We start from the raw sequence: 25467 nt of genomic DNA, 5'->3' as shown, positions 1-25467 counted from the left end.
ACACTGACTGGTGTCTCTCAGTCCCCTCTCTCTCTCTCTCAGGGAGATATCTGTACACTGACTGGTGTCACTCAGTCCCCTCTCTCTCTCTCTCAGGGAGATATCTGTACACTGACTGGTGTCTCTCAGTCCCCTCTCTCTCTCTCTCAGGGAGATATCTGTACACTGACTGGTGTCTCTCAGTCCCCTCTCTCTCTCTCTCAGGGAGATATCTGTACACAGACTGGTGTCTCTCAGTCCTCTCTCTCTCTCAGGGAGATATCTGTACACTGACTGGTGTCTCTCAGTCCTCTCTCTCTCTCTCAGGGAGATATCTGTCCACTGTCTGGTGTCTCCCTGTCCCCTCTCAGTTTCCACAGGATTTATTTTTCCGCGTTGAACACCATCCCATGACTCACCTGGAGTGGTGTTTGAATCTTCAGTGAGTATTGTTCAATGGTTTTGGCGAATAGCTGACGGCAGAAAGATGTACAGATTAGACTGGACAGCAAACATCAAATTGAAATGACCCAGTCTGCAGCAGTGCAAAAGCATTGAAATGTTTCCCTGGATCTATCACATTCAGGAATCTAACAACACCAGGTTCAAGTCCAACAGGTTTATTTGGGAGAAAACGCCACTAGCTTTCGGAGCGCTGCTCCTTCGTCAGGTGAGTGGGAGATCTGCTCATAAACAGCAAACAGGGCATATAAAGACACAAACTCAATTTACAGAATAATGAATAATGATTGGAATGCGAGTCTTAAAGGTACAGACAATGTGAGTGGAGGGAGCATTCGCACAGGTTAAAGAGATGTGCATTGTCTCCAGACAGGACAGTACTTGGTCGTCCTGTACTTCCCCGGAGCGGAGAAGCTCAGGCATCTCCTCCGGAGCCTTCAACATGTCATTGATGAAGACGAACATCTCGCCAAGGCCATCCCCACACCCCCACTTCTTGCCTCAAAGAACCTCAAACAGACCATTGTCCGCAGCAAACTACCCAGCCTTCAGGAGAACAGTGACCACGACACCACACAACCCTGCCACAGCAACCTCTGCAAGACGTGCCGGATCATCGACACGGATGCCATCATCTCACGTGAGAACACCATCCACCAGGTACACGGTACCTACTCTTGCAACTCGGCCAACGTTGTCTACCTGATACGCTGCAGGAAAGGATGTCCCGAGGCATGGTACATTGGGGAAACCATGCAGACGCTACGACAACGGATGAATGAACACCGCTCAACAATCACCAGGCAAGACTGTTCTCTTCCTGTGGGGGAGCATTTCAGCGGTCACGGGCATTCGGCCTCTGATCTTCGAGTAAGCGTTCTCCAAGGCGGCCTTCGCGACACACGACAGCGCAGAGTCGCTGAGCAGAAACTGACAGCCAAGTTCTGCACACATGAGGACGGCCTCAACCGGGATCTTGGGTTCATGTCACACTGTCTATAACCCCCATGACTTGCCTGAACTTGCAAAATCTCACTGACTGTCCTTGCTGGAGACAATACACATCTCTTTAACCTGTGCTTAACCCTCTCTCCACTCACACTGTCTGTATCTTTAAGACTTGATGACCTGGAAAGATTCTCATTCCAAACATTATTTTGTAAATTGAGTTTGTGTCTTTATATGCCCTGTTTGTGAACAGAACCTCCACTCACCTGAAGAAGGGGCTTAGAGCTCCGAACGCTTGTGGCTTGTGCTACCAAATAAACCTGTTGGACTTGAACCTGGTGTTGTTAGACTTCTTACTGTGGTTACCCCAGTCCAACGCCGGCATCTCCACATCATGTCTATCACATTAATCCAGTGTCTCTCCCCCCTCTCACTGTGACCCAGTCTCTCTCCCCTCTCACTGTGACCCAGTGTCTCTCTCCTCTCACTGTGACCCAGTGTCTCTCTCCCCTCTCACTGTGACCCAGTGTCTCTCTCCCCTCTCACTGTGACCCAGTCTCTCTCCCCTCTCGCTGTGACCCAGTGTCTCTCTCCCCTCTCACTGTGACCCAGTGTCTCTCCCCTCTCACTGTGACCCAGTGTCTCTCCCCTCTCACTGTGACCCAGTGTCTCTCCCCTCTCACTGTGACCCAGTGTCTCTCCCCTCTCACTGTGACCCAGTGTCTCTCTCCCCTCTCACTGTGTCCCAGTGTCTCTCCCCTCTCACTGTGACCCAGTGTCTCTCCCCTCTCACTGTGACCCAGTGTCTCTCCCCTCTCACTGTGACCCAGTGTCTCTCCCCTCTCACTGTGACCCAGTCTCTCTCCCCTCTCACTGTGACCCAGTGTCTCTCTCCTCTCACTGTGACCCAGTGTCTCTCTCCCCTCTCACTGTGACCCAGTGTCTCTCTCCCCTCTCACTGTGACCCAGTCTCTCTCCCCTCTCGCTGTGACCCAGTGTCTCTCTCCCCTCTCACTGTGACCCAGTGTCTCTCCCCTCTCACTGTGACCCAGTGTCTCTCCCCTCTCACTGTGACCCAGTGTCTCTCCCCTCTCACTGTGACCCAGTGTCTCTCTCCCCTCTCACTGTGTCCCAGTGTCTCTCCCCTCTCACTGTGACCCAGTGTCTCTCCCCTCTCACTGTGACCCAGTGTCTCTCTCCCCTCTCACTGTGACCCAGTGTCTCGCTCCCCTCTCACTGTGACCCAGTGTCTCTCCCCTCTCACTGTGATCCAGTGTCTCTCCCCTCTCACTGTGACCCAGTGTCTCTCTCCCCTCTCACTGTGACCCAGTGTCTCTCTCTCCCCTCTCACTGTGACCCAGTGTCTCTCCCCTCTCACTGTGACCCAGTGTCTCTCTCCCCCTCACTGTGACCCAGTGTCTCTCTCCCCTCTCACTGTGACCCAGTGTCTCTCTCTCCCCTCTCACTGTGACCCAGTGTCTCCCCTCTCACTGTGACCCAGTGACTCTCCCCTCTCACTGTGACCCAGTGTATCTCTCTCGTCTCACTGTGACCCAGTGTCTCTCCCCTCTCACTGTGATCCAGTGTCTCTCCCCTCTCACTGTGACCCAGTGTCTCTCTCCCCTCTCACTGTGACCCAGTGTCTCTCTCTCCCCTCTCACTGTGACCCAGTGTCTCTCCCCTCTCACTGTGACCCAGTGTCTCTCTCCCCCTCACTGTGACCCAGTGTCTCTCTCCCCTCTCACTGTGACCCAGTGTCTCTCTCTCCCCTCTCACTGTGACCCAGTGTCTCCCCTCTCGCTGTGACCCAGTGACTCTCTCCCCTCTCGCTGTGACCCAGTGTCTCTCTCCCCTCTCGCTGTGACCCAGTGTCTCTCTCCCCTCTCACTGTGATCCAGTCTCTCTCCCCTCTCACTGTGACCCAGTGTCTCTCCCCTCTCACGGTGACCCAGTGTCTCTCCCCTCTCACTGTGACCCAGTGTCTCTCCCCTCTCACTGTGACCCAGTGTCTCTCCCCTCTCACTGTGACCCAGTGTCTCTCCCCTCTCACTGTGACCCAGTGTCTCTCCCCTCTCACTGTGACCCAGTGTCTCTCCCCTCTCACTGTGACCCAGTGTCTCTCCCCTCTCATTGTGACCCAGTGTCTCTCTCCCCTCTCATTGTGACCCAGTGTCTCTCCCCCCTCTCACTGTGACCCAGTGTCTCTCCCCTCTCGCTGTGACCCAGTGTCTCTCACCCCTCTCACTGTGACCCAGTGTCTCTCCCCTCTCGCTGTGACCCAGCGTCTCTCTCCCCTCTCACTGTGACCCAGTGTCTCTCCCCCCTCTCACTGTGACCCAGTGTCTCTCCCCTCTCGCTGTGACCCAGCGTCTCTCTCCCCTCACTGTGACCCAGTGTCTCTCTCCCCTCTCACTGTGACCCAGTGTCTCTCTCCCCTCTCACTGTGACCCAGTGTCTCTCCTCTCACTGTGACCCAGTGTCTCTCCCCTCTCACTGTGACCCAGTGTCTCTCCCCTCTCACTGTGACCCAGTGTCTCTCTCCCCTCTCATTGTGACCCAGTGTCTCTCCCCCCTCTCACTGTGATCCAGTGTCTCTCCCCTCTCACTGTGACCCAGTGTCTCTCCCCTCTCACTGTGACCCAGTGTCTCTCCTCTCACTGTGACCCAGTGTCTCTCCCCTCTCACTGTGACCCAGTGTCTCTCCCCTCTCACTGTGACCCAGTGTCTCCCCCCTCTCACTGTGACCCAGTGTCTCTCCCCTCTCATTGTGACCCAGTGTCTCTCTCTCCTCTCACTGTGACCCAGTGTCTCTCCCCTCTCACTGTGACCCAGTGTCTCTCCCCCCTCTCACTGTGACCCAGTGTCTCTCCCCTCTCACTGTGACCCAGTGTCTCTCCTCTCACTGTGACCCAGTGTCTCTCCCCTCTCACTGTGACCCAGTGTCTCTCCCCTCTCACTGTGACCCAGTGTCTCTCCCCTCTCGCTGTGACCCAGTGTCTCTCTCCCCTCTCACTGTGATCCAGTGTCTCTCCCCCCTCTCACTGTGACCCAGTGTCTCTCCCCTCTCGCTGTGACCCAGCGTCTCTCTCCCCTCTCACTGTGACCCAGTGTCTCTCCTCTCACTGTGACCCAGTGTCTCTCCTCTCACTGTGACCCAGTGTCTCTCCCCTCTCACTGTGTCCCAGTGTCTCTCTCCCCTCTCACTGTGACCCAGTGTCTCTCTCCCCTCTCACTGTGACCCAGTGTCTCTCTCCCCTCTCGCTGTGACCCAGCGTCTCTCTCCCCTCTCACTGTGACCCAGTGTCTCTCCTCTCACTGTGACCCAGTGTCTCTCCTCTCACTGTGACCCAGTGTCTCTCTCCTCTCACTGTGACCCAGTGTCTCTCCCCTCTCACTGTGACCCAGTGTCTCTCCCCTCTCACTGTGACCCAGTGTCTCTCCCCTCTCACTGTGACCCAGTGTCTCTCCCCTCTCGCTGTGACCCAGTGTCTCTCTCCCCTCTCGCTGTGACCCAGTGTCTCTCCCCTTTCGCTGTGACCTAGCGTCTCTCTCCCCTCTCACTGTGACCCAGTGTCTCTCCCCTCTCACTGTGACCCAGTGTCTCTCCTCTCACTGTGACCCAGTGTCTCTCCTCTCTCGCTGTGACCCAGTGTCTCTCTCCCCTCTCACTGTGACCCAGTGTCTCTCTCCTCTCTCGCTGTGACCCAGTGACTTTCTCCCCTCTCTCGCTGTGACCCAGTGTCTCTCTCCCCTCTCACTGTGACCCAGTGTCTCTCTCCCCTCTCACTGTGACCCAGTGTCTCTCCCCTCTCGCTGTGACCCAGTGTCTCTCTCCCCTCTCACTGTGACCCAGTGTCTCTCTCCTCTCACTGTGACCCAGTGTCTCTCCCCTCTCGCTGTGACCCAGTGTCTCTCTCCCCTCTCGCTGTGACCCAGTGACTTTCTCCCCTCTCACTGTGACCCAGTGTCTCTCTCCCCTCTCACTGTGACCCAGTGTCTCTCTCCCCTCTCGCTGTGACCCAGTGTCTCTCTCCCCTCTCACTGTGACCCAGTGTCTCTCTCCCCTCTCACTGTGACCCAGTGTCTCTCTCCCCTCTCACTGTGACCCAGTGTCTCTCCCCTCTCACTGTGATCCAGTGTCTCTCCCCTCTCACTGTGATCCAGTGTCTCTCCCCTCTCATTGTGACCCAGTGTCTCTCCCCTCTCACTGTGACCCAGTGTCTCTCTCTCCTCTCGCTGTGACGCAGCGTCTCTCTCCTCTCACTGTTACCCAGTGTCTATCCCCTCTCACTGTTACCCAGTGTCTATCCCCTCTCACTGTGACCCAGTGTCTCTCTCCCCTCTCACTGTGTCCCAGTGTCTCTCCCCTCTCACTGTGATCCAGTGTCTCTCCCCTCTCACTGTGATCCAGTGTCTCTCCCCTCTCACTGTGACCCAGTGTCTCTCCCCTCACTGTGACCCAGTGTCTCTCTCCCCTCTCACTGTGACCCAGTGTCTCTCCTCTCACTGTGACCCAGTGTCTCTCCTCTCACTGTGACCCAGTGTCTCTCCTCTCACTGTGACCCAGTGTCTCTCTCCTCTCACTGTTACCCAGTGTCTATCCCCTCTCACTGTTACCCAGTGTCTATCCCCTCTCACTGTGACCCAGTGTCTCTCTCCCCTCTCACTGTGTCCCAGTGTCTCTCTCCCCTCTCACTGTGTCCCAGTGTCTCTCCCCTCTCACTGTGATCCAGTGTCTCTCCTCTCTCACTGTGATCCAGTGTCTCTCCCCTCTCACTGTGACCCAGTGTCTCTCCCCTCACTGTGACCCAGTGTCTCTCTCCCCTCTCACTGTGACCCAGTGTCTCTCCCCTCTCACTGTGACCCAGTGTCTCTCCTCTCACTGTGACCCAGTGTCTCTCCTCTCACTGTGACCCAGTGTCTCTCTCCTCTCACTGTGACCCAGTGTCTCTCCCCTCTCACTGTGACCCAGTGTCTCTCCCCTCTCACTGTGACCCAGTGTCTCTCCCCTCTCACTGTGACCCAGTGTCTCTCCCCTCTCGCTGTGACCCAGTGTCTCTCTCCCCTCTCGCTGTGACCCAGTGTCTCTCCCCTTTCGCTGTGACCTAGCGTCTCTCTCCCCTCTCACTGTGACCCAGTGTCTCTCCCCTCTCACTGTGACCCAGTGTCTCTCCTCTCACTGTGACCCAGTGTCTCTCCTCTCTCGCTGTGACCCAGTGTCTCTCTCCCCTCTCACTGTGACCCAGTGTCTCTCTCCTCTCTCGCTGTGACCCAGTGACTTTCTCCCCTCTCACTGTGACCCAGTGTCTCTCTCCCCTCTCACTGTGACCCAGTGTCTCTCTCCCCTCTCACTGTGACCCAGTGTCTCTCCCCTCTCGCTGTGACCCAGTGTCTCTCTCCCCTCTCACTGTGACCCAGTGTCTCTCTCCTCTCACTGTGACCCAGTGTCTCTCCCCTCTCGCTGTGACCCAGTGTCTCTCTCCCCTCTCGCTGTGACCCAGTGACTTTCTCCCCTCTCACTGTGACCCAGTGTCTCTCTCCCCTCTCACTGTGACCCAGTGTCTCTCTCCCCTCTCGCTGTGACCCAGTGTCTCTCTCCCCTCTCACTGTGACCCAGTGTCTCTCTCCCCTCTCACTGTGACCCAGTGTCTCTCTCCCCTCTCACTGTGACCCAGTGTCTCTCCCCTCTCACTGTGATCCAGTGTCTCTCCCCTCTCACTGTGATCCAGTGTCTCTCCCCTCTCACTGTGACCCAGTGTCTCTCTCTCCTCTCGCTGTGACGCAGCGTCTCTCTCCTCTCACTGTTACCCAGTGTCTATCCCCTCTCACTGTTACCCAGTGTCTATCCCCTCTCACTGTGACCCAGTGTCTCTCTCCCCTCTCACTGTGTCCCAGTGTCTCTCCCCTCTCACTGTGATCCAGTGTCTCTCCCCTCTCACTGTGATCCAGTGTCTCTCCCCTCTCACTGTGACCCAGTGTCTCTCCCCTCACTGTGACCCAGTGTCTCTCTCCCCTCTCACTGTGACCCAGTGTCTCTCCTCTCACTGTGACCCAGTGTCTCTCCCCTCTCACTGTGACCCAGTGTCTCTCTCCCCTCTCACTGTGACCCAGTGTCTCTCCTCTCACTGTGACCCAGTGTCTCCCCTCTCACTGTGACCCAGTGTCTCTCCTCTCACTGTGACCCAGTGTCTCTCCCCTCTCACTGTGACCCAGTGTCTCTCCCCTCTCATTGTGACCCAGTGTCTCTCTCCCCTCTCATTGTGACCCAGTGTCTCTCCCCCCTCTCACTGTGACCCAGTGTCTCTCCCCTCTCGCTGTGACCCAGCGTCTCTCTCCCCTCTCACTGTGACCCAGTGTCTCTCCCCTCTCACTGTGACCCAGTGTCTCTCCTCTCACTGTGACCCAGTGTCTCTCCCCTCTCACTGTGACCCAGTGTCTCTCCCCTCTCACTGTGACCCAGTGTCTCTCTCCCCTCTCATTGTGACCCAGTGTCTCTCCCCCCTCTCACTGTGATCCAGTGTCTCTCCCCTCTCACTGTGACCCAGTGTCTCTCCCCTCTCACTGTGACCCAGTGTCTCTCCTCTCACTGTGACCCAGTGTCTCTCCCCTCTCACTGTGACCCAGTGTCTCTCCCCTCTCACTGTGACCCAGTGTCTCTCCCCTCTCACTGTGACCCAGTGTCTCTCCCCTCTCACTGTGACCCAGTGTCTCTCCCCTCTCACTGTGACCCAGTGTCTCTCCCCTCTCACTGTGACCCAGTGTCTCTCCCCTCTCACTGTGACCCAGTGTCTCTCCCCTCTCACTGTGACCCAGTGTCTCTCTCCCCTCTCATTGTGACCCAGTGTCTCTCCCCCCTCTCACTGTGACCCAGTGTCTCTCCCCTCTCACTGTGACCCAGTGTCTCTCCTCTCACTGTGACCCAGTGTCTCTCCCCTCTCACTGTGACCCAGTGTCTCTCCCCTCTCACTGTGACCCAGTGTCTCTCCCCTCTCGCTGTGACCCAGTGTCTCTCTCCCCTCTCACTGTGATCCAGTGTCTCTCCCCCCTCTCACTGTGACCCAGTGTCTCTCTCCTCTCGCTGTGACCCAGCGTCTCTCTCCCCTCTCACTGTGACCCAGTGTCTCTCCCCTCTCACTGTGACCCAGTGTCTCTCCTCTCACTGTGACCCAGTGTCTCTCCTCTCACTGTGACCCAGTGTCTCTCTCCTCTCACTGTGACCCAGTGTCTCTCCCCTCTCACTGTGACCCAGTGTCTCTCCCCACTCACTGTGACCCAGTGTCTCTCCCCTCTCACTGTGACCCAGTGTCTCTCCCCTCTCGCTGTGACCCAGTGTCTCTCTCCCCTCTCGCTGTGACCCAGTGTCTCTCCCCTTTCGCTGTGACCTAGCGTCTCTCTCCCCTCTCACTGTGACCCAGTGTCTCTCCCCTCTCACTGTGACCCAGTGTCTCTCCTGTCACTGTGGCCCAGTGTCTCTCCTCTCTCGCTGTGACCCAGTGTCTCTCTCCCCTCTCACTGTGACCCAGTGTCTCTCTCCTCTCTCGCTGTGACCCAGTGACTTTCTCCCCTCTCACTGTGACCCAGTGTCTCTCTCCCCTCTCACTGTGACCCAGTGTCTCTCTCCCCTCTCACTGTGACCCAGTGTCTCTCTCCCCTCTCACTGTGACCCAGTGTCTCTCCCCTCTCGCTGTGACCCAGTGTCTCTCTCCCCTCTCACTGTGACCCAGTGTCTCTCTCCTCTCACTGTGACCCAGTGTCTCTCCCCTCTCGCTGTGACCCAGTGTCTCTCTCCCCTCTCGCTGTGACCCAGTGACTTTCTCCCCTCTCACTGTGACCCAGTGTCTCTCTCCCCTCTCACTGTGACCCAGTGTCTCTCTCCCCTCTCGCTGTGACCCAGTGTCTCTCTCCCCTCTCACTGTGACCCAGTGTCTCTCTCCCCTCTCACTGTGACCCAGTGTCTCTCTCCCCTCTCACTGTGACCCAGTGTCTCTCCCCTCTCACTGTGATCCAGTGTCTCTCCCCTCTCACTGTGATCCAGTGTCTCTCCCCTCTCATTGTGACCCAGTGTCTCTCCCCTCTCACTGTGACCCAGTGTCTCTCTCTCCTCTCGCTGTGACGCAGCGTCTCTCTCCTCTCACTGTTACCCAGTGTCTATCCCCTCTCACTGTTACCCAGTGTCTATCCCCTCTCACTGTGACCCAGTGTCTCTCTCCCCTCTCACTGTGTCCCAGTGTCTCTCCCCTCTCACTGTGATCCAGTGTCTCTCCCCTCTCACTGTGATCCAGTGTCTCTCCCCTCTCACTGTGACCCAGTGTCTCTCCCCTCACTGTGACCCAGTGTCTCTCTCCCCTCTCACTGTGACCCAGTGTCTCTCCTCTCACTGTGACCCAGTGTCTCTCCCCTCTCACTGTGACCCAGTGTCTCTCTCCCCTCTCACTGTGACCCAGTGTCTCTCCTCTCACTGTGACCCAGTGTCTCCCCTCTCACTGTGACCCAGTGTCTCTCCTCTCACTGTGACCCAGTGTCTCTCCCCTCTCGCTGTGATCCAGTGTCTCTCTCCTCTCACTGTTACCCAGTGTCTCTCCTCTCACTGTTACCCAGTGTCTATCCCCTCTCACTGTGACCCAGTGTCTCTCTCCCCTCTCACTGTGTCCCAGTGTCTCTCTCCCCTCACTGTGACCCAGTGTCTCTCTCCTCTCACTGTGACCCAGTGTCTATCCCCTCTCACTGTGACCCAGTTTCTCTCCCCTCACTGTGACCCAGTGTCTCTCCCCTCTCACTGTGACCCAGTGTCTCTCCTCTCACTGTTACCCAGTGTCTATCCCCTCTCACTGTGACCCAGTTTCTCTCCTCTCACTGTTACCCAGTGTCTATCCCCTCTCACTGTGACCCAGTGTCTCTCCCTCCTCTCACTGTGACCCAGTGTCTCTCCCTCCTCTCACTGTGACCCAGTGTCTCTCTCCCCTCTCACTGTGACCCAGTGTCTCTCTCCCCTCTCACTGTGACCCAGTGTCTCTCACCCCTCTCACTGTGACCCAGTGTCTCTCTCCCCTCTCACTGTGATCCAGTGTCTCTCTCCCCTCTCACTGTGACCCAGTGTCTCTCTCCCCTCTCGCTGTGACCCAGTGACTCTCTCCCCTCTCACTGTGACCCAGTGTCTCTCTCCCCTCTCACTGTGACCCAGTGTCTCTCCCCTCTCACTGTGACCCAGTGTCTCTCTCTCCTCTCACTGTGACCCAGTGACTCTCTCCCCTCTCACTGTGACCCAGTGTCTCTCCCCTCTCACTGTGACCCAGTGTCTCTCCCCTCTCACTGTGACCCAGTGTCTCTCCCCTCTCACTGTGACCCAGTGTCTCTCTCCCCTCTCACTGTGACCCAGTGTCTCTCTCCTCTCACTGTGACCCAGTGACTCTCTCCCCTCTCACTGTGACCCAGTGTCTCCCCTCTCACTGTGACCCAGTGTCTCCCCTCTCACTGTGACCCAGTGTCTCTCCACTCTCACTGTGACCCAGTGTCTCTCTCCCCCTCACTGTGACCCAGTGTCTCTCTCCCCTCTCACTGTGACCCAGTGTCTCTCCCCTCTCACTGTGACCCAGTGTCTCTCTCCCCTCTCACTGTGACCCAGTGTCTCTCTCCCCTCGCACTGTGACCCAGTGTCTCTCTCCCCTCGCACCGTGACCCAGTGTCTCTCTCCCCTCTCACTGTGACCCAGTGTCTCTCTCCCCTCTCACTGTGACCCAGTGTCTCTCTCCCCTCGCACTGTGACCCAGTGTCTCTCTCCCCTCGCACCGTGACCCAGTGTCTCTCTCCCCTCGCACTGTGACCCAGTGTCTCTCCCCTCTCACTGTGACCCAGTGTCTCTCTCCCCTCTCATTGTGACCCAGTGTCTCTCCCCCCTCTCACTGTGATCCAGTGTCTCTCCCCTCTCACTGTGACCCAGTGTCTCTCCCCTCTCATTGTGACCCAGTGTCTCTCTCCCCTCTCATTGTGACCCAGTGTCTCTCCCCCCTCTCACTGTGACCCAGTGTCTCTCCCCTCTCGCTGTGACCCAGCGTCTCTCTCCCCTCTCACTGTGACCCAGTGTCTCTCCCCTCTCACTGTGACCCAGTGTCTCTCCTCTCACTGTGACCCAGTGTCTCTCCCCTCTCACTGTGACCCAGTGTCTCTCCCCTCTCACTGTGACCCAGTGTCTCTCTCCCCTCTCATTGTGACCCAGTGTCTCTCCCCCCTCTCACTGTGATCCAGTGTCTCTCCCCTCTCACTGTGACCCAGTGTCTCTCCCCTCTCACTGTGACCCAGTGTCTCTCCTCTCACTGTGACCCAGTGTCTCTCCCCTCTCACTGTGACCCAGTGTCTCTCCCCTCTCACTGTGACCCAGTGTCTCTCCCCTCTCACTGTGACCCAGTGTCTCTCCCCTCTCACTGTGACCCAGTGTCTCTCCCCTCTCACTGTGACCCAGTGTCTCTCCCCTCTCACTGTGACCCAGTGTCTCTCCCCTCTCACTGTGACCCAGTGTCTCTCCCCTCTCACTGTGACCCAGTGTCTCTCTCCCCTCTCATTGTGACCCAGTGTCTCTCCCCCCTCTCACTGTGACCCAGTGTCTCTCCCCTCTCACTGTGACCCAGTGTCTCTCCTCTCACTGTGACCCAGTGTCTCTCCCCTCTCACTGTGACCCAGTGTCTCTCCCCTCTCACTGTGACCCAGTGTCTCTCCCCTCTCGCTGTGACCCAGTGTCTCTCTCCCCTCTCACTGTGATCCAGTGTCTCTCCCCCCTCTCACTGTGACCCAGTGTCTCTCCCCTCTCGCTGTGACCCAGCGTCTCTCTCCCCTCTCACTGTGACCCAGTGTCTCTCCCCTCTCACTGTGACCCAGTGTCTCTCCTCTCACTGTGACCCAGTGTCTCTCCTCTCACTGTGACCCAGTGTCTCTCTCCTCTCACTGTGACCCAGTGTCTCTCCCCTCTCACTGTGACCCAGTGTCTCTCCCCACTCACTGTGACCCAGTGTCTCTCCCCTCTCACTGTGACCCAGTGTCTCTCCCCTCTCGCTGTGACCCAGTGTCTCTCTCCCCTCTCGCTGTGACCCAGTGTCTCTCCCCTTTCGCTGTGACCTAGCGTCTCTCTCCCCTCTCACTGTGACCCAGTGTCTCTCCCCTCTCACTGTGACCCAGTGTCTCTCCTGTCACTGTGGCCCAGTGTCTCTCCTCTCTCGCTGTGACCCAGTGTCTCTCTCCCCTCTCACTGTGACCCAGTGTCTCTCTCCTCTCTCGCTGTGACCCAGTGACTTTCTCCCCTCTCACTGTGACCCAGTGTCTCTCTCCCCTCTCACTGTGACCCAGTGTCTCTCTCCCCTCTCACTGTGACCCAGTGTCTCTCTCCCCTCTCACTGTGACCCAGTGTCTCTCCCCTCTCGCTGTGACCCAGTGTCTCTCTCCCCTCTCACTGTGACCCAGTGTCTCTCTCCTCTCACTGTGACCCAGTGTCTCTCCCCTCTCGCTGTGACCCAGTGTCTCTCTCCCCTCTCGCTGTGACCCAGTGACTTTCTCCCCTCTCACTGTGACCCAGTGTCTCTCTCCCCTCTCACTGTGACCCAGTGTCTCTCTCCCCTCTCGCTGTGACCCAGTGTCTCTCTCCCCTCTCACTGTGACCCAGTGTCTCTCTCCCCTCTCACTGTGACCCAGTGTCTCTCTCCCCTCTCACTGTGACCCAGTGTCTCTCCCCTCTCACTGTGATCCAGTGTCTCTCCCCTCTCACTGTGATCCAGTGTCTCTCCCCTCTCATTGTGACCCAGTGTCTCTCCCCTCTCACTGTGACCCAGTGTCTCTCTCTCCTCTCGCTGTGACGCAGCGTCTCTCTCCTCTCACTGTTACCCAGTGTCTATCCCCTCTCACTGTTACCCAGTGTCTATCCCCTCTCACTGTGACCCAGTGTCTCTCTCCCCTCTCACTGTGTCCCAGTGTCTCTCCCCTCTCACTGTGATCCAGTGTCTCTCCCCTCTCACTGTGATCCAGTGTCTCTCCCCTCTCACTGTGACCCAGTGTCTCTCCCCTCACTGTGACCCAGTGTCTCTCTCCCCTCTCACTGTGACCCAGTGTCTCTCCTCTCACTGTGACCCAGTGTCTCTCCCCTCTCACTGTGACCCAGTGTCTCTCTCCCCTCTCACTGTGACCCAGTGTCTCTCCTCTCACTGTGACCCAGTGTCTCCCCTCTCACTGTGACCCAGTGTCTCTCCTCTCACTGTGACCCAGTGTCTCTCCCCTCTCGCTGTGATCCAGTGTCTCTCTCCTCTCACTGTTACCCAGTGTCTCTCCTCTCACTGTTACCCAGTGTCTATCCCCTCTCACTGTGACCCAGTGTCTCTCTCCCCTCTCACTGTGTCCCAGTGTCTCTCTCCCCTCACTGTGACCCAGTGTCTCTCTCCTCTCACTGTGACCCAGTGTCTATCCCCTCTCACTGTGACCCAGTTTCTCTCCCCTCACTGTGACCCAGTGTCTCTCCCCTCTCACTGTGACCCAGTGTCTCTCCTCTCACTGTTACCCAGTGTCTATCCCCTCTCACTGTGACCCAGTTTCTCTCCTCTCACTGTTACCCAGTGTCTATCCCCTCTCACTGTGACCCAGTGTCTCTCCCTCCTCTCACTGTGACCCAGTGTCTCTCCCTCCTCTCACTGTGACCCAGTGTCTCTCTCCCCTCTCACTGTGACCCAGTGTCTCTCTCCCCTCTCACTGTGACCCAGTGTCTCTCACCCCTCTCACTGTGACCCAGTGTCTCTCTCCCCTCTCACTGTGATCCAGTGTCTCTCTCCCCTCTCACTGTGACCCAGTGTCTCTCTCCCCTCTCGCTGTGACCCAGTGACTCTCTCCCCTCTCACTGTGACCCAGTGTCTCTCTCCCCTCTCACTGTGACCCAGTGTCTCTCCCCTCTCACTGTGACCCAGTGTCTCTCTCTCCTCTCACTGTGACCCAGTGACTCTCTCCCCTCTCACTGTGACCCAGTGTCTCTCCCCTCTCACTGTGACCCAGTGTCTCTCCCCTCTCACTGTGACCCAGTGTCTCTCCCCTCTCACTGTGACCCAGTGTCTCTCTCCCCTCTCACTGTGACCCAGTGTCTCTCTCCTCTCACTGTGACCCAGTGACTCTCTCCCCTCTCACTGTGACCCAGTGTCTCCCCTCTCACTGTGACCCAGTGTCTCCCCTCTCACTGTGACCCAGTGTCTCTCCACTCTCACTGTGACCCAGTGTCTCTCTCCCCCTCACTGTGACCCAGTGTCTCTCTCCCCTCTCACTGTGACCCAGTGTCTCTCCCCTCTCACTGTGACCCAGTGTCTCTCTCCCCTCTCACTGTGACCCAGTGTCTCTCTCCCCTCGCACTGTGACCCAGTGTCTCTCTCCCCTCGCACCGTGACCCAGTGTCTCTCTCCCCTCTCACTGTGACCCAGTGTCTCTCTCCCCTCTCACTGTGACCCAGTGTCTCTCTCCCCTCGCACTGTGACCCAGTGTCTCTCTCCCCTCGCACCGTGACCCAGTGTCTCTCTCCCCTCGCACTGTGACCCAGTGTCTCTCTCCCCTCTCACTGTGACCCAGTGTCTCTCTCCCCTCTCACTGTGACCCAGTGTCTCTCTCTCCTCTCACTGTGACCCAGTGTCTCTCCCCTCTCACTGTGACCCAGTGTCTCTCTCCCCTCTCACTGTGACCCAGTGTCTCTCTCCCCTCTCACTGTGACCCAGTGTCTCTCTCCCCTCTCACTGTGACCCAGTGTCTCTCTCCCCTCGCACTGTGACCCAGTGTCTCTCTCCCCTCGCACTGTGACCCAGTGTCTCTCTCCCCTCGCACTGTGACCCAGTGTCTCTCTCCCCTCTCACTGTGACCCAGTGTCTCTCTCCCCTCTCACTGTGACCCAGTGTCTCTCCCCTCTCACTGTGACCCAGTGTCTCTCCCCTCTCACTGTGACCCAGTGTCTCTCCCCTCTCACTGTGACCCAGTGTCTCTCCTCTCTCACTGTGACCCAGTGTCTCTCTCCCCTCCCACTGTGACCCAGTGTCTCTCCCCTCTCACTGTGACCCAGTGTCTCTCCTCTCACTGTGACCCAGTGTCTCGCTTGCCTCTCACTGTGACACAGTGTCTCTCCCCTCTCCCCCCATGAGAGATACCTGTACTGTGCTATACACTTCATATACTAACCATCTCCCCCTTGACATTCTGTGGCATCACCATCACTGAATCCCCCTCCGCAATCTCAACATCCTGGGGGTTCCCAGTGACCAGAAACTGAACTGGGACCCAGCTGTATAAATCCTGTGGCTCCCAGAGCAGGTCAGAGGCTCGGAATCCTGCGGAGAGTAACTCACCTCCTGACTCCCCCCTCCCAAAGTCTGTCCCACCATCCACAAGGACACAAGTCAGGAGTGTGATGGGACACTCTCCACTCGCCTGGATGAGTGCGGCTCCCGACAACACTGGAGAAGCTCCACACCATCCAGGACAAAGCAGCCTCCCCTCCCCGCTCGATCGACACGCTAACCACAAACACTCACTCCCTCCACCACCCACGCACAGCGGCAGCCGTGTGTACCGTCTACAAGATGCCCCACAGCGACTCGCCAAGGCTCCTTCAACAGCACCTTCCAAACCCACCCTCTGCACCCACCTAGAAAGGCAAAGGGGGGGCAGCAGATGCATGGGGAACACCCACCACCTGCAAGTTCCCGCTCCGAGCCCCCCTCCCCACACACCAGCCTGACTTAGAGACATATCGGCCGTTCCCTCGCTGTCGCTGGGGTCAAAATCCTCAAAGTCCCTCCCTACCAGCACTGTGGGTGTACCTACACGACAAACGGGGACTGCAAGAAGATGTTTCACCCACCAGCATCTTAAGGGGCAATTAGGGATGGACAAGAATTCTGGACCCAGACAGCAGTGTAAAGGCAAGATGGGAAAATGGAAAAGAAAGCCCATATTCACGATCACACATGCAGCAACATAAGAAGTGTGTGTTTAGTGTCAATGTTGGCACTGAGACATGGAAATAGAGTGCATGTGCTGAATCAAATATCCCAAAGCACAGGCAAACGAACAGCAAAGGAATGTCAGAGACATAGTTAGAGACAGACACATACTCTCAAACTCACAAAGACAAACGCACGGCAAACAAAGTACAGTATCATGACAAAATACCTTGATCTGATCAAACAACTGACGACAGGTCAGGATCGAGCCAGACATGTCTCTCCATCCACTCATTGGCAGAGAATCCAAGACACAACGAAAGTATTCCAGCAGGTAATGTCTGAATCTCTCCGTCATTTCTAAAAGGGAGCAGAAATTTAGATACATCGTCCTTTCCCCCTCTGGGACCGGGTGTCACAGTGCGTTAGATACACTGTCCTTTCCCCCTCTGGGACCGGGTGTCACAGTGCGTTAGATACACTGTCCTTTCCCCCTCAAGGGCCGGGTGTCACAGTGCGTTAGATACACTGTCCTTTCCCCCTCAAGGACCGGGTGTCACAGTGCGTTAGATACACTGTCCTTTCCCCCTCTGGGACCGGGTGTCACAGTGCGTTAGATACACTGTCCTTTCCCCCCTCTGGGACCGGGTGTCACAGTGCGTTAGATACACTGTCCTTTCCCCCTCAAGGACCGGGTGTCACAGTGCGTTAGATACACTGTCCTTTCCCCCTCTGGGACCGGGTGTCACAGTGCGTTAGATACACTGTCCTTTCCCCCTCAAGGACCGGGTGTCACAGTGCGTTAGATACACTGTCCTTTCCCCCTCAAGGACCGGGTGTCACAGTGCGTTAGATACACTGTCCTTTCCCCCTCTGGGACCGGGTGTCACAGTGCGTTAGATACACTGTCCTTTCCCCCCTCTGGGACCGGGTGTCACAGTGCGTTAGATACACTGTCCTTTCCCCCTCTGGGACCGGGTGTCACAGTGCGTTAGATACACTGTCCTTTCCCCCTCTGGGACCGGGTGTCACAGTGCGTTAGATACACTGTCCTTTCCCCCTCTGGGACGGGGTGACAGTGCGTTAGACACACTGTCCTTTCCCCCCTCTGGGACCGGGTGTCACAGTGCGTTAGGTACACTGTCCTTTCCCCCTCTGGGACCGGGTGTCACAGTGCGTTGGATACACTGTCCTTTCCCCCTCTGGGACCGGGTGTCACAGTGCGTTAGATACACTGTCCTTTCCCCCTCTGGGACCGGGTGTCACAGTGCGTTAGATACACTGTCCTTTCCCCCTCTGGGACCGGGTGTCACAGTGCGTTAGATACACTGTCCTTTCCCCCTCTGGGACCGGGTGTCACAGTGCGTTAGATACACTGTCCTTTCCCCCTCGGGGACCGGGTATCAGTGTGTTAGATACACTGTCCTCTTCCCCTCTGGGACCGGGTGTCACAGTGCGTTAGATACACTGTCCTTTCCCCCTCTGGGACCGGGTGTAACAGTGCGTTAGATACACTGTCCTTTCCCCCTCTGGGACCGGGTGTCACAGTGTGTTCGATACACTGTCCTTTCCCCCTCTGGGACCGGGTGTCACAGTGCGTTAGACACACTGTCCTTTCCCCCTCTGGGACCGGGTGTCACAGTGCGTTAGACACAGTGTCCTTTCCACCTCTGGGACCGGGTGTCGCAGTGCCTGAGATACACTGTCCTTTCACCGTCTGGGACCGGATGTCACAGTGCATTAGATACACTGTCCTTTCCCCCTCTGGGACCGGGTGTCACAGTGCGTTAGATACACTGTCCTTTCCCCCTCTGGGACCGGGTGTCACACTGCGTTAGATACACTGTCCTTTCCCCCTCTGGGACCGGGTGTCACAGTGCGTTAGATACACTGTCCTTTCCCTCTCGGGGACCGGGTGTCAGTGTGTTAGATACACTGTCCTTTCCCCCTCTGGGACCGGGTGTCACAGTGCGTTAGATACACTGTCCTTTCCCCCTCTGGGACCGGGTGTCACAGTGCGTTAGATACACTGTCCTTTCCCCATCTGGGACCGGGTGTCACAGTGCGTTAGATACACTGTCCGTTTTCCCTTTGGGACCGGGTGTCACAGTGTGTTCGATACACTGTCCTTTCCCCCTCTGGGACCGGGTATCACAGTGCGTTAGACACACTGTCCTTTCCCCCTCTGGGACCGGGTGTCACAGTGCGTTAGACACAGTGTCCTTTCCCCCTCTGGGACCGGGTGTCGCAGTGCCTGAGATACACTGTCCTTTCACCGTCTGGGACCGGATGTCACAGTGCATTAGATACACTGTCCTTTCCCCCTCTGGGACCGGGTGTCACAGTGCGTTAGACACACTGTCCTTTCCCCCTCTGGGACCAGGCGTCACAGTGCGTTAGATACACTGTCCTTTCCCCCTCTGGGACCGGGTGTCACAGTGCGTTAGATACACTGTCCTCTCCCCCTCTGGGACCAGGCGTCACAGTGCGTTAGATACACTGTCCTTTCCCCCTCTGGGACTGGGTGTCACAGTGCGTTAGATACACTGTCCTTTCCCCCTCTGGGACCGGGTGTCACAGTGCGTTAGATACACTGTCCATTCCCCCTCTGGGACCGGGTGTCACAGTGTGTTAGATGCACTGTCCTTTCCCCCTCTGGGACCGGGTGTCACAGTGCTTTAGATACACTGTCCCTTCCCCCTCTGGGACCGGGTGTCACAGTGCGTTAGATACACTGTCCCTTTCCCCCTCTGGGACCGGGTGTCACAGTGCGTTAGATACACTGTCCTTTCGCCCTCTGGGACCAGGTGTCACAGTGCGTTAGATACACTGTCCTTTCCCCCTCTGGGACTGGGTGTCACAGTGCGTTAGATACACTGTCCTTTCCCCCTCTGGGACTGGGTGCACAGTGCCTGAGATACACTGTCCTTTCCCCCTCTGGGACCGGGTGTCACAGTGCGTTAGATACACTGTCCTTTCCCCCTCTGGGACTGGGTGTCACAGTGCGTTAGATACACTGTCCTTTCCCCCTCTGGGACTGGGTGTCACAGTGCGTTAGATACACTGTCCTTTCCCCCTCTGGAACCGGGTGCACAGTGCCTGAGATACACTGTCCTTTCCCCCTCTGGGACCGGGTGTCACAGTGCGTTAGATACACTGTCCTTTCCCCCTCTGGGACCGGGTGTCACAGTGCGTTAGATACACTGTCCTTTCCCCCGCTGGGACCGGGTGTCAGTGTGTTAGATACACTGTCCTTTCCCCCTCCGGGACCGGGTGTCACAGTGCGTTAGACACACTGTCCTTTCCCCCTCTGGGACCAGGCGTCACAGTGCGTTAGATACACTGTCCTTTCCCCCTCTGGGACCGGGTATCACAGTGTGTTAGATACACTGTCCTTTCTCCCTCTGGGACCGGGTGTCACTGTGTGTTAGATACACTGTCCTTTCCCCCTCTGAGACCGGGTGTCACAGCGCGTTAGATACACTGTCCTTTCCCCCTCTGGGACCGGGTGTCAGAGTGCGTTAGACACACTGTCCTTTCCCCCTCTGGGACCGGGTGTCACAGTGCGTTAGATACACTGTCCTTTCCCCCCTCTGGGACCGGGTGTCACAGTGCGTTAGATACACTGTCCTTTCCCCCTCTGGGACCGGGCGTCACAGTGCGTTAGATACACTGTCCTTTCCCCCTCTGGGACCGCATGTCACAGTGCCTTAGATACACTGTCCATTCCCCCTCTGGGACCGGGTGTCACAGTGTGTTAGATACACTGTCCTTTCCCCCTCTGGGACCGGGTGTCGCAGTGCGTTAGATACATTTTCCTTTCCCCCTCTGGGACCGGGTGCACAGTGCCTGAGATACACTGTCCGTTCCCCCTCTGGGACCGGGGGTCACAGTGCGTTAGATACACTGTCCTTTCCCCTCTGGGACCGGGTGTCGCAGTGCGTTAGATACACTGTCCTTTCCCCCTCTGGGACCGGGTGTCACAGTGCGTTAGATACACTGTCCTTTCCCCCTCTGAGACCGGGTGTCAGTGTGTTAGATACACTGTCCTTTCCCCCTCTGGGACCGGGTGTCACAGTGCGTTAGATACACTGCCCTTTCCCCCTCTGGGACCGGGTGTCACAGTGTGTTAGATACACTGTCCTTTCCCCCTCTGGGACCGGGTGTCACAGTGCGTTAGATACACTGTCCTTTCCTCCTCTGGGACCGGGTGTCACAGTGCCTGAGATACAATGTCCTTTCCCCCTCTGGGACCGGGTGTCACAGTGCGTTAGATACACTGTCCTTTCCCCTCTGGGACCGGGTGTCACAGTGTGTTAGATACACTGTCCTTTCCCCCTCTGGGACCGGGTGTCACAGTGCGTTAGATACACTGTCCTTTCCCCCTCTGGGACCGGGTGTCTCAGTGCGTTAGATACATTTTCCTTTCCCCCTCTGGGACCGGGTGTCACAGTGCCTGAGATACACTGTCCTTTCCCCCTCTGGGACCGGGGGTCACAGTGCGTTAGATACACTGTCCTTTCCCCTCTGGGACCGGGTGTCACAGTGCGTTAGATACACTGTCCTTTCCCCCTCTGGGACCGGATGTCGCAGTGCGTTAGATACACTGTCCTTTCCCCCTCTGGGACCGGGTGTCACAGTGCGTTAGATACACTGCCCTTTCCCCCTCTGGGACCGGGTGTCACAGTGTGTTAGATACACTGTCCTTTCCCCCTCTGCGACCGGGTGTCACAGTGCGTTAGATACACTGTCCTTTCCCCCTCTGGGACCGGGTGTCACAGTGTGTTAGATACACTGTCCTTTCCCCCGCTGGGACCGGGTGTCACAGTGCGTTAGACACACTGTCCTTTCCCCCTCTGGGACCAGGCGTCACAGTGCGTTAGATACACTGTCCTTTCCCCCTCTGGGACCGGGTGTCACAGTGCGTTAGGTACACTGTCCTTTCCCCCTATGGGACCGGGTGTCACAGTGCGTTGGATACACTGTCCTTTCCCCCTCTGGGACCGGGTGTCACAGTGCGTTAGATACACTGTCCTTTCCCCCTCTGGGACCGGGTGTCACAGTGCGTTAGATACACTGTCCTTTCCCCCTCTGGGACCGGGTGTCACACTGCGTTAGATACACTGTCCTTTCCCCCTCTGGGACCGGGTGTCACAGTGCGTTAGATACACTGTCCTTTCCCTCTCGGGGACCGGGTGTCAGTGTGTTAGATACACTGTCCTTTCCCCCTCTGGGACTGGGTGTCACAGTGCGTTAGATACACTGTCCTTTCCCCCTCTGGGACCGGGTGTCACAGTGCGTTAGATACACTGTCCTTTCCCCATCTGGGACCGGGTGTCACAGTGCGTTAGATACACTGTCCGTTTTCCCTTTGGGACCGGGTGTCACAGTGTGTTCGATACACTGTCCTTTCCCCCTCTGGGACCGGGTATCACAGTGCGTTAGACACACTGTCCTTTCCCCCTCTGGGACCGGGTGTCACAGTGCGTTAGACACAGTGTCCTTTCCCCCTCTGGGACCGGGTGTCGCAGTGCCTGAGATACACTGTCCTTTCACCGTCTGGGACCGGATGTCACAGTGCATTAGATACACTGTCCTTTCCCCCTCTGGGACCGGGTGTCACAGTGCGTTAGACACACTGTCCTTTCCCCCTCTGGGACCAGGCGTCACAGTGCGTTAGATACACTGTCCTTTCCCCCTCTGGGACCGGGTGTCACAGTGCGTTAGATACACTGTCCTTTCCCCCTCTGGGACCAGGCGTCACAGTGCGTTAGATACACTGTCCTTTCCCCCTCTGGGACTGGGTGTCACAGTGCGTTAGATACACTGTCCTTTCCCCCTCTGGGACCGGGTGTCACAGTGCGTTAGATACACTGTCCATTCCCCCTCTGGGACCGGGTGTCACAGTGTGTTAGATGCACTGTCCTTTCCCCCTCTGGGACCGGGTGTCACAGTGCGTTAGATACACTGTCCCTTCCCCCTCTGGGACCGGGTGTCACAGTGCGTTAGATACATTTTCCTTTCCCCCTCTGGGACCGGGTGTCACAGTGCGTTAGATACACTGTCCTTTCGCCCTCTGGGACCAGGTGTCACAGTGCGTTAGATACACTGTCCTTTCCCCCTCTGGGACTGGGTGTCACAGTGCGTTAGATACACTGTCCTTTCCCCCTCTGGGACTGGGTGCACAGTGCCTGAGATACACTGTCCTTTCCCCCTCTGGGACCGGGTGTCACAGTGCGTTAGATACACTGTCCTTTCCCCCTCTGGGACTGGGTGTCACAGTGCGTTAGATACACTGTCCTTTCCCCCTCTGGGACTGGGTGTCACAGTGCGTTAGATACACTGTCCTTTCCCCCTCTGGGACCGGGTGCACAGTGCCTGAGATACACTGTCCTTTCCCCCTCTGGGACCGGGTGTCACAGTGCGTTAGATACACTGTCCTTTCCCCTCTGGGACCGGGTGTCACAGTGCGTTAGATACACTGTCCTTTCCCCCTCTGGGACCGGGTGTCACAGTGCGTTAGATACACTGTCCTTTCCCCCTCTGGGAGCGGGTGTCAGTGTGTTAGATACACTGTCCTTTCCCCCTCCGGGACCGGGTGTCACAGTGCGTTAGACACACTGTCCTTTCCCCCTCTGGGACCAGGCGTCACAGTGCGTTAGATACACTGTCCTTTCCCCCTCTGGGACCGGGTATCACAGTGTGTTAGATACACTGTCCTTTCTCCCTCTGGGACCGGGTGTCACAGTGTGTTAGATACACTGTCCTTTCCCCCTCTGGGACCGGGTGTCACAGCGCGTTAGATACACTGTCCTTTCCCCCTCTGGGACCGGGTGTCAGAGTGCGTTAGACACACTGTCCTTTCCCCCTCTGGGACCGGGTGTCACAGTGCGTTAGATACACTGTCCCTTCCCCCCTCTGGGACCGGGTGTCACAGTGCGTTAGATACACTGTCCTTTCCCCCTCTGGGACCGGGCGTCACAGTGCGTTAGATACACTGTCCTTTCCCCCTCTGGGACCGCATGTCACAGTGCCTTAGATACACTGTCCATTCCCCCTCTGGGACCGGGTGTCACAGTGTGTTAGATACACTGTCCTTTCCCCCTCTGGGACCGGGTGTCTCAGTGCGTTAGATACATTTTCCTTTCCCCCTCTGGGACCGGGTGCACAGTGCCTGAGATACACTGTCCGTTCCCCCTCTGGGACCGGGGGTCACAGTGCGTTAGATACACTGTCCTTTCCCCTCTGGGACCGGGTGTCGCAGTGCGTTAGATACACTGTCCTTTCCCCCTCTGGGACCGGGTGTCACAGTGCGTTAGATACACTGTCCTTTCCCCCTCTGAGACCGGGTGTCAGTGTGTTAGATACACTGTCCTTTCCCCCTCTGGGACCGGGTGTCACAGTGCGTTAGATACACTGCCCTTTCCCCCTCTGGGACCGGGTGTCACAGTGTGTTAGATACACTGTCCTTTCCCCCTCTGGGACCGGGTGTCACAGTGCGTTAGATACACTGTCCTTTCCCCCTCTGGGACCGGGTTTCACAGTGTGTTAGATACACTGTCCTTTCCCCCTCTGGGACCGGGTGTCACTGTGTTTTAGACACACTGTCCTTTCCCCCTCTGGGACCAGGCGTCACAGTGCGTTAGATACACTGTCCTTTCCCCCTCTGGGACCGGGTGTCACAGTGCGTTAGGTACACTGTCCTTTCCCCCTCTGGGACCGGGTGTCACAGTGCGTTAGATACACTGTCCTTTCCCTCTCGGGGACCGGGTGTCAGTGTGTTAGATACACTGTCCTTTCCCCCTCTGGGACCGGGTGTCACAGTGCGTTAGATACACTGTCCTTTCCCCCTCTGGGACCGGGTGTCACAGTGCGTTAGATACACTGTCCTTTCCCCATCTGGGACCGGGTGTCACAGTGCGTTAGATACACTGTCCGTTTTCCCTTTGGGACCGGGTGTCACAGTGTGTTCGATACACTGTCCTTTCCCCCTCTGGGACCGGGTATCACAGTGCGTTAGACACACTGTCCTTTCCCCCTCTGGGACCGGGTGTCACAGTGCGTTAGACACAGTGTCCTTTCCCCCTCTGGGACCGGGTGTCGCAGTGCCTGAGATACACTGTCCTTTCACCGTCTGGGACCGGATGTCACAGTGCATTAGATACACTGTCCTTTCCCCCTCTGGGACCGGGTGTCACAGTGCGTTAGACACACTGTCCTTTCCCCCTCTGGGACCAGGCGTCACAGTGCGTTAGATACACTGTCCTTTCCCCCTCTGGGACCGGGTGTCACAGTGCGTTAGATACACTGTCCTCTCCCCCTCTGGGACCAGGCGTCACAGTGCGTTAGATACACTGTCCTTTCCCCCTCTGGGACTGGGTGTCACAGTGCGTTAGATACACTGTCCTTTCCCCCTCTGGGACCGGGTGTCACAGTGCGTTAGATACACTGTCCATTCCCCCTCTGGGACCGGGTGTCACAGTGTGTTAGATGCACTGTCCTTTCCCCCTCTGGGACCGGGTGTCACAGTGCTTTAGATACACTGTCCCTTCCCCCTCTGGGACCGGGTGTCACAGTGCGTTAGATACACTGTCCCTTTCCCCCTCTGGGACCGGGTGTCACAGTGCGTTAGATACACTGTCCTTTCGCCCTCTGGGACCAGGTGTCACAGTGCGTTAGATACACTGTCCTTTCCCCCTCTGGGACTGGGTGTCACAGTGCGTTAGATACACTGTCCTTTCCCCCTCTGGGACTGGGTGCACAGTGCCTGAGATACACTGTCCTTTCCCCCTCTGGGACCGGGTGTCACAGTGCGTTAGATACACTGTCCTTTCCCCCTCTGGGACTGGGTGTCACAGTGCGTTAGATACACTGTCCTTTCCCCCTCTGGGACTGGGTGTCACAGTGCGTTAGATACACTGTCCTTTCCCCCTCTGGAACCGGGTGCACAGTGCCTGAGATACACTGTCCTTTCCCCCTCTGGGACCGGGTGTCACAGTGCGTTAGATACACTGTCCTTTCCCCCTCTGGGACCGGGTGTCACAGTGCGTTAGATACACTGTCCTTTCCCCCGCTGGGACCGGGTGTCAGTGTGTTAGATACACTGTCCTTTCCCCCTCCGGGACCGGGTGTCACAGTG

At 57.1% G+C, this 25467-nt stretch overlaps 1 protein-coding gene across 1 annotated transcript in view; it reads right to left on the bottom strand.

The window, feature by feature from the left end:
• Positions 1–398: 398 nt before the first annotated feature.
• LOC144486993 (RING finger protein 112-like) overlaps positions 399–25467 on the bottom strand; it is a gene marked incomplete at its 3' end in the record, with an annotated part of 76428 nt that continues 51359 nt past the window's right edge. The window contains exons 9-10 of the mRNA XM_078205031.1: positions 16558–16688; positions 399–452 (exon numbers count right to left, since the gene is read on the bottom strand). Of these exons, the coding sequence (XP_078061157.1) occupies positions 399–452; positions 16558–16688 (185 nt within the window). The remainder of the gene's footprint in view (positions 453–16557; positions 16689–25467) is intronic.

This window comes from Mustelus asterias, unplaced genomic scaffold (assembly GCF_964213995.1).
Source record: "Mustelus asterias unplaced genomic scaffold, sMusAst1.hap1.1 HAP1_SCAFFOLD_550, whole genome shotgun sequence".
Taxonomy (NCBI): Eukaryota; Metazoa; Chordata; class Chondrichthyes; order Carcharhiniformes; family Triakidae; genus Mustelus; species Mustelus asterias.
This window is presented reverse-complemented; position numbering and strand designations above follow the sequence as displayed.